This window comes from Sceloporus undulatus, chromosome 9 (assembly GCF_019175285.1).
Source record: "Sceloporus undulatus isolate JIND9_A2432 ecotype Alabama chromosome 9, SceUnd_v1.1, whole genome shotgun sequence".
Taxonomy (NCBI): Eukaryota; Metazoa; Chordata; class Lepidosauria; order Squamata; family Phrynosomatidae; genus Sceloporus; species Sceloporus undulatus.
The window spans coordinates 29659449-29672561 of NC_056530.1; the positions used below are offsets into that span (position 1 = coordinate 29659449).

At 46.1% G+C, this 13113-nt stretch overlaps 1 protein-coding gene across 2 annotated transcripts in view; it reads left to right on the forward strand.

Moving 5' to 3' along the window:
- Positions 1-8914, forward strand: part of PPP1R14B (protein phosphatase 1 regulatory inhibitor subunit 14B) — an 11018-nt gene extending 2104 nt beyond the window's left edge. Inside the window, exons 2-4 of one of the 2 annotated variants that reach the window (XM_042439174.1) lie at positions 6449-6532; positions 7022-7054; positions 8445-8914. In XM_042439174.1, the coding sequence (XP_042295108.1) occupies positions 6449-6532; positions 7022-7054; positions 8445-8513 (186 nt within the window). In that variant the 3' untranslated portion in view covers positions 8514-8914. The remainder of the gene's footprint in view (positions 1-6448; positions 6533-7021; positions 7055-8444) is intronic. The other variant, XM_042439175.1, reaches the window with a different exon arrangement.
- The last annotated feature ends 4199 nt before the right edge of the window (positions 8915-13113 follow it).

Genomic DNA, 13113 nt, shown 5'->3' on the forward strand with positions numbered 1-13113 from the left:
TCTGTGGGCAAGTATTCTGCAATGATTCTCTATGGGCAAGTATGGTTTCCCTATGGGCAAGTAGTGTCATTTATTTTAGTACATCCTACTCCCAAGTTCCTTATGGACTGGATCATGGGAGTTTTCCTGGCAAGGTTTTCCTCTGAGGTTGAGAGAGTGTGACTTGGGCCATGGCTTTGTTCCTGGGGACTCAATTCTGGAGTTTTTTCTTGGCAAGGTTTTATTGGGCCCTACTAACTAAAACAAATGACAGTACTGGCCCATAGGGAAACCATACTTGCCCATAGAGAATCATTGGGCAAGTATTCCCCAATGATTCCCTATGGGCAAGTATGGTTTCCCTATGGGCCAGTACTGTCATTTGTTTTAATCCATCCCGGTTTCTTTGGCTCTGGCTTTCCTCTGAGGCTGAGAGAGAGTGACTTGCCCAGGTTCACCCAATGGGTTTTTATGCTTGACCCAGGAATTGAACCCAGACCTCCAGAGTGGTAACCCAACCCTCAAACCACTACCTACAACTTCCAGAACCAAATGCATTGCTTTAGACAGACATGCACACCCTACTATGCACTTTGTGCCCGTATAATGCCAGGAGACATGCCCTACGTTGTGCCCCCAACCTCGAATGCAGCCCTAAAACTGCCTTGGACGATGCTTTTATATTACATTTTTGGACTCCCTTGCAAAAACAAAGAAAGAAGCCCCCCCTGCCCCTGGGAGGTTCCAGTCTAAATGGGGAGAGGGAAGCCCCCAGATGTGAAATGCCAAGGAAAGGATGGGCAACACAGCACAAATCTCCTGCCCCTTAAGTCGCACCCCCCTCCACTGAGCTCTCTTTGTATTTCCTGCACAAGCGCCACTGTGGAGGCAGAATGTGCGCCTGGCAGCACAAAGGAAGGCCCTGGAACAAAGGGAAGGCAGACACAGGCAAGAGCCAGCTGCAGAGGGGTGTGCAAAGGCTCAAAAGTGTTCCTCAGCGGCCCTCTAAGCTTCAGATATCAAGACCCCCACAAGCCCTAAGACTCCCCATAACCCTCCTTCCAGATTAGATAGGCCTGTGCTCTGATTTCCCACTCCACCCCATGCATTGGAGGCACAACCCATGAATACCCCATGCATACCCCATTCCACCCCATGCATCTGAGGCATAGTCCATGCATAACCCACTCAACCCCATTCATGCCCCATGCATAATCCACTCTACCCCATTCAGCTGAGGCATACCCCATGCATAACCCACTACAACCCATGCATACTCCCATGCTGCATGGGTCATGCAAAACCCACTCCACCCCATGCCTCTAGGGCATTTTCCCTGCATAACCCATGCATACTCCATGCATAACCCACTTCAACCCATACATTTGGGGCAGAACCCCTGCATAAGTCTAGGAAAGCTCATGCCACCAGATTCTTTCTTCCAGCAAGTCTCAAAGGGGCTACTTAGATCCCTTTGCCCACTGGTTTTCCAGACTAAGGCTGTATCCACACTGCCGAAACAATCCGGTTTGACCCCACTTTAACTGCCCTGGCTCCATGCTATGGGATTCTGGGATCTACAGTTGGTTTTGGCACCAGAGCTCCGCTCCCAGGCATTATTACAGTTGCCTTTCCCCCCCAAGGTGGCATTCTTTTCCATCGGTGGGCTTTTGCAATGCAACGGGCCCCATGCCCTCAAAATGTCCCATCTCCCCTTCATATAACCTTCTCTCTCATCTCAAGGTCCTCAAGGCCCTAAAAGCCAATGGAAGGATGCCCTTCTATTCAAATTCTCCCCTTTCCACCCTAAAGGCTGAAAAAGTGGGTGCTGGGTGCATGGCTACCTTGCATCTTTCTTCTTAAACTTGTGATGAAGGTCACTTAAGGTCATTAGGTGTCCAGGCCTTTGTGGGGCCCTTAGAGTAGGCCATACTAGAGTAACCCGAGTTCGAGTTCCCTCCCTTCCTACCCCCAGATCCTAATTTTCTTTCTTCTGATCGTGAAGGGGGATGTGAACTGGGGATGGGATGCAGGAGTGGTTGGGAGTCTTGTTCCCCCTTTGGGCCTTTTGGTAGGGTGTGTGACTCCGGATTTGGAAGAACCGGATTTGAATGCATGGCCCCGGGCGGCTGGTGCAGCTGTCGCTGGAGAAGAGCAGCTGCTTTAATAGAGGGATTTTCTCCTCCTCTTCTTAGCTCTGTAGGATTCTCGTTGCCTAACCCTTAAGACATAATGAGATTATGTTGCAAACAAAGAGGAAAAGCGGGTTACGCTCCCCCCCTCCATGCTTGCAACTTTTGTCGCTTCTACACAAAGTGTGGTGAGGTGTAATGGGATTGGAAGCATTGAACCTGCCCCTGAGGCAACATTTGAACACAAGACTTGAGTCTCCGGTCGGCCCGCCACATTTGCAGCTTTGACTTCTGCGGTTTTGATAATTCATGGTTTTGATTAATAGGTTGTCTCTAGGCTCTCCAGAGAAATTCTGCTGGAAATTGACCATAGAGTTGCGCTGGAGGATCTAGAGATTCCTAGAGAGGTAGTCTTTCTGGTAAAAAAAAGTAGTGTTCCAAAAAGTAAACCTTGATTTGTCCATTTGATATAAGGGACACCATTTTCCTATGGCATTGTATTTAGTGGACTTGAAAATCCATGAATTTTGTTACCGACTGAGGGTCCTAGAACCAAACCCCAGCAAATACCAAGGACCCACTATATATATATATATATATATACACACACACACACACACACACACACACACACACACCCCAAAAAAGCAAACCTTGTCCATTTGATATAAGGGACACCATTTTGTCATTGCATTGCATTTAATGGGACTTGAGCATCCATGGATTTTGCTATGAATATGAGCGTTCATAGATTTTGCTATCTGCGGAGGGTCCTGGAACCAAACCCCAGGGGATACCCACTGTACCAACTTTGTGCCACCCAATGCCATCTGGCAGACAGACAAAAAGAAAAACCCTCGCAGTGCCTATATTGGCAGTCATGGGGTGGCTGGGTGGAAGGACGATTTAGTTGGCCATATGGGCCTTGTGTTGGAGCTGGCTAATGGAACAGTAAGTAGCTGGTCAAGGCGGCCGAAAAGCTTAGCCAAAGAAGCTTTCCAAAGCTGCTGCTGCTCCACCTTCCCAAGCGCATACTTGTTGACTATGAGCCAGGGAAGTCATAAATGCCAGCCTTGGGAAAGGAGGGGGCGGGCGACCTCCTTACCTTTGTCCCTGTTTGGCTGCCAAAAACATACCTCTGCTGCTTAATAAGATCCTTCAATGGCTTGCCTTGTTACTAGTGTGAGAAAGAACTCCAGAGCCATAGGAGGAGGCACATGAGCGCATGGGTCAGGCTGGCTCCTAGCAGACATTGTGCAAGATCCGCTAAGCTGGGCTTATTGCACGCTGCTGGAGGGTCCCCTGTTTTTTGTGTTTCGTGAAAACCTGGGTTGATGCATCTGTTCGGTCTTGATTTAAGATCTGCAGAATAGAAGAGAATCTTTTATTACGATCATAGACCAGCACAGGTGCCAAAAGGGATACGGAATAAAAGAAGGTAAAAACGCAGGTTAAAGATAATATTTAATCTATCCTTTCAGATTCTAGTATAGCAAGACAGGAGTAGTCTACTGCGGAGGCGATTGCGAATTTTGCACAGAATCTGGCCACCATTGTATTGGGGTCTTCACAGACAAGAATCTGTTTGGGAGATTTTGGAGAGGCTGTTTTCACAATTAACTATGGCTGCATTCACATGGCAGAAATGATCCAGTTAATATGTGATGCTCATATTGTTGTGATGTGCCTTCAAGTTGTTTCCGACTCATGGTGACCCTATAACAGGATTTTCTTGGCATGTTTCTTCAGACAGGGTTTGCCATGGCCATCTTCTGGGGCCGAGAGAGTGTGATTTGCTCAAAGTCACCCAGTGGGTTTGCATGGTCAAACCGGGATTTGAACCCTGGTCTCCCAGTGCCCTAGTCCAACGCTTCAACCACTATAGCATGCCATATAGCAAAGTATTATTTATTTATTCATTAACTTATTTCATTGCAATAATACCCCAAATCCACAAAACAGGGATATTTTTATTGGGCCAACCACAGTGCACAATATACAGTGGATCCTTGTTATCTGCTGGGGTTTGGTTCCAAGATCCCCCGTGGATAACAAAATCCACCGACGCTCAAGTCCCATTAAATATAATGACATAGCAAAATGGTGTCCCTTATACAAAATGGAAAATCAAGGTTTGATATTTGAAATTTATACTTTTTTTTAAACATTTTCAAACCATGGATGTTTGAATCCGTGGATAAAAAATCCATGTATAAGAAGGGCCGACTTTACATGCAACATGTGCATTTTGGTTGGCTTGACAAAAGCCTCCCGGTTTTGTGGATGTGGGCTATGTTGAAAGCTTTCAAAGCTCGCAACATATATCTTGTGCATTTTGGTCGGCCCAACCAAAGTACCCGTTTTGTGGATATGGGATGGTTTGCCATCTTGTCTTGTCTTCAAGTGTCCAAATGCCTTGGGTCGGCTTTGCTAAGCTATCCACAAGGCATCCGATTCCTACCTTGAAGCAGTTTTCCATCCTGGGTGAGGAGTATTATTTTATGGCTTCCAAAACGGCGGCGGCTGTCCGTTCTCTTCCCCGCACCCACCAAGCAAAGATCTCTATGTTCTGAAGCCATACCTATATACTACCCTCTAATGGGTATCTTCTTAATCATTCCAAGCACTAATAGACATATTTTTAACCATTAAAAGCTTATGTCGATGAAGTACTATTCCTGTCATTCATCTCTACTAGCAGAAGCTGATGGGAACTGAAGGGCACAGCTGTAGAGCCTGCAAACTGGAACAACCTCCCATCTTCCAGATGGTGGGCATGATCTCCGTGGGGTTATTGAGTAGTAGGGTCATTGGCATAGCCAGCATGGCATAGCGGTTTGAGCATCGGACTATGCTGGAGACCAGGGTTCAAATCCCAGCTTGGCCATGAAACCCACTAGGTGACCATAGGCAAGTCCCATGTTCTCAGCCTCAGAGGATGGCAGTGGCAAACCCCCTCTGAAGAAAAGTGCCAGGATAGGTTTGCCTTGGGGTTGCCATAAGTCGGATAGTACTTGAAGGCACACAACAATAAAAGGGTTATTGAGTCCAGGATTGAGGCCTAGGAGCAGAACTAGTCCGTACTATTTTGGAGTGGTGTGTCTCTAGATCTTTCTGCTACATGTTTTAAAAACAGAAGCACATTTAAAATGGCATGCCCTTGCCTGCACTCTCAAAGTGGTGAAATCTGCTCTTCACCTTGCATTTTGCCATAGAGGTCCATTAGGACTGAACCCAGAAAAAAATTGGGTGAAGGGAAGGGACTGTCATCGCAAGAGCGGGATGGAAAGTTTGCTGCTCCCCAAGGCGGATTTTAACAAAAGAGATTGGCAGATAAGAGAGACAATGGCCTGAATCTTTTGGTTGCCCAACTTGTGTGGACTCATTGCATCAGTGGGATTTACAGTTGTGTTGACTCACCCATTCACAACAGTTGAGTCAGTTGGGACTAACCAAAAAGATTCAGGCCTATGTACATGTAGACTGACAACAGGCTCCTGACCTTGTAGGTTTTTGGGCAACCCGATCCAAGGTCTCCTCTGCATTGCAGAAAGAATGCACTTTGACACCGCTTTAACTGCCATGGCTCAATGCTGTGGGGTCCCAGGATTTGTAGTTGGTTGCAGCACCAGGGATGCCTAAATAGCTCACAAAATGACAAATCCCAGGATCCCATAGCATTGAGCCATGGCAGTTAAACGGGATTGTTTCTAATGTGAAGAGTCTACACAGTTTAAATCTAGCCTGCACAACTTGTATCTGCACAACTAGGGATTGTGCGATTAGACCCAAGTAGTGCAGAAACTCTAAGACGTCTTTCTTCTATGACAACAGCTTCTTAATATTTGCTGCTTCTCCATCCAGGAGTCCAGGTCATGCTTTATTCCTACATATCAGACTCATGCTCCCCAAGTAATGTGGGGAGAGAGGATTAATGGCACCTATTGGCTCCTCCATTGTAACCTTCTAAAGTGAATGGAGGCAGCCATTGCAAATGGCATAAAGGGTGGCAAACACACCCCGTTCCCCCATTATGGAGCAGAGTTATCCTTCACTATACAACCTGAAGAAGCACATTTTTTTTTCTTTGAATGCCTAATTTCCTTAACCATTGCCAACCATGAAGGTTTGGACCCCATAGGACAATGTTTCTTCGATGTTGTAACCTGCTTTGATTCCTCGTGAAAGGCGGGCTATAAATACATATTATTATTATTATTATTATTATTATTATTATTATTATTATTAATGTCCTAAGTGCAAGACTCTTTGTCATACTCCAGCTCCACCGTCACTTGATTGAACAGAAGTGAATTGCATTTTGGGTTTCTTTGCAGGAAGAAGAGATACCAGAATTAGAAATAGATGTTGATGAACTCCTGGACATGGAAAGTGACGAGTCTCGGAGCGCCCGGGTGAAGGTAGGAGCAAAGGAAAGGGGGATATATGGGTGGGACAAAGTCCCTTCTCTCATGGACGGCCATTTCCACTTTAGGTTGGCACATTGTTTGGGAGCAACGGATGCCATGGCATAATGGAAGCCTATCTGGTCAGCAGAGAGACCAGTGTCCTGGCTGGCTTCTTATTTAAAATGGAGGAAATAATAATAATAATAATAACGACAATAATAATAATAATATTTATAAATAGCCAGAAGGAACACATGCAAGACAATTCACATAATAATAATCAGGAGTTTTTGGATTCAATTTCCCAGAATCCACAAGGTGCCATAGCAGTAGGTATAATCCAACAAAAGTAGCTTTACTGCACCCTGATGCCTTTTATTGGGTCACAAAATATGATGCAAGGTGGCCCAGGATTGTTTTGTTAAAATTTCATCACACAGTGAACCAAATCTGGAAGAGCCTCCGTCTGAATTTTTTGCCTCCCTCTTTTTCCCCAAACAGGAGCTACTTGTCGACTGTTACAAGCCCACAGAGGTGAGTTGTCTGCAGCGCTACCTTGTCCTGTGGCAAACTATGGCTCCCATGCCTTTTCCCATCCCCTGCCCACAAGGCAAGGGAGGTATGCCCCAAGGGTCTTAAGTCTTTGCCTAGCAGCTGTTGTGCCTGGGAAGCAAAGGGGAAAGAACAGCAGCTGTGTCTGCCTCCTTCTCCATCCGTCTCCCAGCAGGGAGCCAACTCTTGTCCCTCCAGCATCTGTTAGGAGCCCTGATCTGTCCTTCTCACAAAAGCAGGGGGGTTCGTGGGGGCGGTGAAGGGAGGATGTCAAAGCTGTTGTTTTGCACAAGGTCATTTGATTTGCAAGATCTTGTCACCAGTTAAGACCAGACAGGATCCACCTTGCTGGGTCAGATCCAAAAGTTTGTGGTGTAGGCTTCGAGACTTTGCCTTCCAACAGAGGCATCTAGAAAGCTTCCAAGTAGGTTAGAAAGATTATCCGCCCTGTTTGTTACCAGTAGATGTTAACTCCGGAGTGGGCTCCCCAACTGTATGAGTACTCTTTGAGTACTGTACTCTGTGAATACTGTACTGTACAAGGCTATGTCACCATCCAAATGCCTCTGGAAGCTCTCCAGTGTGTGTTGGGATACTGGGTTCTCCATCTCTTCTTGTCTTCAGCATCTTGTAACCAGAGGTAGGATGTCTTGTTTGTGGAGGCGATGCCACCACTGTGTGACATGCATGCACAAAGCTTTATTTGTTGTTCGGAGTAAGACACTGAGGTGGGATGAGCCCTGAATCTGGTTAGGAACTAAGAAACACACACACACAGCATTGGTGAAGGCGTTCCAATCCAAGTCTAGTTGGGACTCGCAGTGTGTTGGGATACTGGGTTCCCCATCTCACGTCATCTTCAAGATCTTGAATCCAGAATGTCTGGTTTGTAGAGGCAATGCCACAAGTATGCCACACACATGCACAAAGCTTTATTTGTTGTTGTTTGCCTTCAAGTCGTTTCTGACTTATGGGAACCCTATCATGGGGTTTTCTTGGCAAGATTTGTTCAGAGGGAGTTTGCCATTGCCTTCCCCGGAGGCTGAGACTTGTCCAAGTGGGTTTCATGGCTGAGCGAAGAATCAAGCCCTTGTCTCTGGAGTCATAGCCCAACACTCAAACCACTACCCCATACTGGTTCTTGAAACATTCTTTACTGCCCTCTAAATTATGTATGGTGTATATATATATGTTATGGTAGCAAGTTTTCCATGGTAATTTTGCATCTATGTCAGACACAATTGAATTTGGGGACAGCTTGTTTCTTGCAGCAATACGGGTGTGGATGAGTGAGATGCACAAGCCTCGTCCGATTTTGTTCCTGGAAATAGTGCTGTTCCTTAGTGCTGACACCGACTTTTCCACTTTCTAGGTTTTTGTGGCAGATCTGCTAGATAAAATCCGTGGAATGCAAAAACTAAGCACCCCCCAGAAGAAGTGAACCGGTGGCCAGAGATCGCCCATCGTCGCAGCCCTCCCTTCCTCTTTGGGGAGTTTGTCATTGAAACTCTGGCTATGCTGGGTTGGAAGAGGGAGGGCTGGTGGAGAATCCTTGATTCCCCCCTTTGAAAGAGTGGGAAGATGCTCCTTTTTTTGGAATGCTTTGATAATCAAACCCATCTGGACACCTTTTTAGCAATATCGACCTGTTCCTCTATGTGATTTCCCCCCAGCTCCACAAGGGAGGTGGGCAGGGAGAGGAACATGTGTTCCCCAGGGGGACGGGAGACGTAGGAACTTACATTTTCTTTTTTAGGATGTTTGGGCTTTTGGGTTTTTTTAATTATTGTGTTTTTATATAAATTTAATAAAGATGCTTTGAGAACAAGGGCTTGGTTTCTGCATCTACATTAGACATCTATAGGGATGGGGAAAGGGCCTTTTGGTATGGAGACGTACATCTGATGTAGCAATGTGGACATTCGAAGCAGTGGTTCCCAAACTTTGTTCTCCCAGATATTTTTGACTTCAGCTCCCCGAATTGCTGAACGTTGTTCACGCTGGTGAGGCTTCTAGAGTTGGAAGTCCAAAACACCTTGAAGACAAAACTTTGGGAATCACTGATTTAAAGAGAGCAGGTTATCGACGGGAAGACTTTATGTCCCAGTTCAGGCTGCTTTAAGTAAAGCTAATGGGTAAGAGCCAGCCCAGTGTAACAAAGCGGTTTCCAAACTTTGGTCCTCCAGGTGTTTTAGACTTCAACTCCCAGGATTCTTGGCTCTTGGCTATGGTGACTGAGGTTTTTGGGAGTTGAAGTCCAAAACACCTGGAGGATCAAAGTTTGGGATTTGCTGCCGAGGGGCAGGCAACATGTTGAAACAGAAGGCCCTATTAGCCATATCTAACAGAACATGGTGAGAAGTTATTGGAGCTGAAGTCCAACATGTGGAAGGCCACAGTTGTCCAGCTCTGGATTAGTGTGATCTGGATGAAGCCATGTTCGCATCATCACTTAGTCACCAGGTCTGGCCTATGACACACAACCACTTGCTTCCCTTAGGCCAGACTATTTTATGAGTAAAGTAAAAGAGAGAGTGTGATAAAAAGACATTTAAATCTAGCAGAACTGTAAGCTGCAACAGTTGTCTTTGGACAGAGAAGCAGGGTATAAATAAAGCTTTTATTTTATTATTTTAGAAATATTCTTGCTGTCTCCCTCCCTCCAGCGGATCCTGCTTGTGGCTCGGAAGTGTTTAACCTGAAGCACATCCTTGCACATGCTTTGGCCATTTCAGTTCTTGCAAGCTCCCCTTTTAGGTGCTGCTTCCCAAAATGCTCCCAAATCCCTGTGTCCGTACAATGCTTTCCCTGGGAAGATCCACCCGGTAATTGTACATTCATATGGGTATCAGCTTTACTTTTCTATTATGATAGGAGCTTAACTTTAGTTACTGTATTGCTGAGCTTATGCATCTTTCACGCATTGTAATTTCCCCCCCAAATGATTAGCCTTTATGCTAACCATACTCTGCTAAAGAGAAAGGAAAGCTTGGTTAGGCAAGGGGGTTGTCTCCTCCATCTGCACCATGTGAAGCCTCTCCCTCCATATTGGCTACCTGTGAGCATGTTGTTATGGAGAGAGAATAGAAAGCATTGTGCCGGCTGCAAGAGCAGGCCTGTACCGAGCCCCAGGTCCCTGTTAGCAACGCGGCTCTCCCAGTGGGGCTGCAGGCCTCCCCTCCCCTCCTCTCTGTGGCTGAACTCAGCAAGGAAAGAATGTCTTCTGGGGCCTGGAACTAATCAGGCTTCATGTTTCCTGCCTGAAGTCACCAGGCAAAACTGGCCGCCCTGGCCTTGCAAGAGCTTCCGGCCCCAGCTTGCTTTTCCACGTGGCTCAGAGGCCTTTCCCAACCCCTCCAAACGGGCACTTAGAATCATGAGTTGGCAGAGATGCCAAGGGCCATCCTGTCCAACCCCATTCTGCCATGCAGGAACTCAAAAAGCATCCAGACAGATGGCCATCCAGCTTCTGCTGAAAGACCTCCAAAGGAGACTATCACACTCCAAGGCAGTGTGTTCCACTGTCGAACAGCCCTGTCAGGAAGTTCATCCTAATGTTAAGGTGGAATCTCTTTTCCTGTAGCTTGCATCCAAACTCTTTCAAACTCAAGATACTCATTGGGGGGGAAAAACAACACTGCACCACAGCTTAGTGTGGACAGGGAAAGGGGCAAGCCTAAATTCATGCCATGCCTCACCAAAGACTTGAGACGCCAGCCTTGGAAAAGACTGACATCCCCACAAGTTCTGTCTCGCTTCTGCCGTTCAGCATGCCAACTGGGCAGAGTACTTTTGCCGCAGGGCTAGGCTATGGCTTGCAGTTCCCAGGCTGGAGAAAGGGTGTGGTTGTGCTTTTGGGGGAAAAGAAGTGTCTCTGTTGTTGACGTCAGCTTGGGAGAAGCTTCTTTTCTCAAGCACAAGAACCCACCTGCCCAAGGACTTAACCTGTGGCTTGGAAGGTACTGAATTACATCTCCCCCAGACCCTAGCTGGCATGGTGAAATATCCAAGATGGGGGTTTCAGTTCATCCTTTGAAAGCCAAAGTTTCCCACCCATTTTAAGACTTATTGTTGTCTAGCAGAATTGTATGATAAGCGGTATAGAGATGTGAATGCTCTTGCTCATGCTGTGAAGGGGAGCAGCTTTTATTTGCTTACTCCGCTTTCAAAAAGTACACAGTCAACCTGTCCTGTCCATGTTTTTCCCCCCCACGGATTCAACTATCCATGGCTTGAAAATATTCCCAAAAGATATAAATTCCAAAAAGCAAACCTCCATTTTGCTGCTATATAAGGGACACCATTTCACCACACCGTTGTATTTAATGGGACTTGAGCATCCATGGATTTTGTTATCCACAGGGAGTCTTGGAACCAAATCCCAGCGGATACCAAAGGCCCACTGTACAACTCCACAGTTTTTTGGTTGACAAAAGACAATAGTATAAGTGATGGATTGGTCTACAATTCCCATTATCCTCAGCCAACGTTTATCTAGAGCAGTGGTCCCCAAACTTTGGTCCATCAGTTGTTTGGGACTTCAACTCCCAGCTAGACTAGTCAACAGTCAAAAATTATGAGAGCTGAAGTCCAAAGCATCTGAAGACCAAAGTTTGGGGAACCCAGCTAGACTAGTCAACAGTCAAAAATTATGAGAGCTGAAGTCCAAAGCATCTGAAGACCAAAGTTTGGGGAACACTGATCTAGAGGGACAACAGTTCAACAGTTTTATGGCCAATCTTGGAAATTTTAATGACAATTACCACAAAGTGAGGAGGGTGCTGGAGGCAGAAACACTTTCAGTGCTCAGAAGGTGCCTTGTTAAACAGAACTCTTTGTTTCCTACAGCCCTAAAAAGCCCATGTGTACCAGATATGCACATCACTACACTGGCATAATTTACGGAGTCAAAATTAGGCAGAAGTGCATTTTCCCCCTTTAAAAGGGCACCGTACACACTAGTCTCAGCTGTCTCCCTTATCCTGGATAAAGGCGCATGAAGAATGCTTCCTTTGCAAACAGTGCTCCCTTCCCCTCTCTCTGGGCTGGAAGGGCAAGCTGCTCCTAAGAGCAACCCTTATCATCCACTGACCATGAATTTCCACTGCCAAAGCTTGCAACTACTGTTCTTTTAAACACTAGACAATACTGGCAGAATTCCAGCATCGTCCGCGCTAACAGTCTGAATGAAGACGCACGTCCCTAGACCTGATCTCCATAAGCTCATGTTATCTTTCTCACCACATTGCTAATGGAAATGTTAAGTTCCTGTTGTCCTTAAACAAACATAACTTTGGCCACTAAGTTCAGGCAGGCTTCTTCTTCATCTTTTGCAGAGTCCAGTTAATTTGGCTTCAGAGCCATTCCTTGCTTGAGACAAGAGATATCAGTGCTCAAACACCATGCTAGGCTAGATCAGATGTTGTTGGCCTTTTAGAGTTGAACCTGGCAACTGCAAGCTATTTATTTATTTATGGGATTTATATCCTGCCTTTCTTCCAAATGGGATTCAAGCCAGCTATTCACAGACCTTCCTGAACTACAGGATTTACCTTTGCCTGGACCTCCGGTGGCTTGGTACACTTTCCCAATCCTTTCCCCCCCCTTTATCAAGCCTTGGGTCTCTCACATCCTTCACTGCAAGCTCAATAAGCACAGAAGTTCTGTTCTGTGTACTGCCATCTACTGAATATTCTACTTCTGCCAAGACAAGCATTGCAACTGAATAGAAATGTCTGAATCGCTTATTTCCTTCAGCAAGCTTCTGAGGGTACTTGCCATGATCCCCAAATAAGCAACTCCACTGTTTTAGGTCAGAAGAGGTACCACCATAAGGCACTCCCATGCAAGGATAGTGAAAGGCAAGCATCTTAGCCACAGCCTTCATCTGCAACAACGACTGGTGGTCAGCATCTCTAAAGTCAAGCTACATTTATAGCCAATACATGGCATGGTGGGGTAAATACCCATAGGTCTTGCCACATCCTCTTCTTTTTTCCCAAGTTAGTTCTATTATTATTTTTTAACAGCCAGGCCAGGTA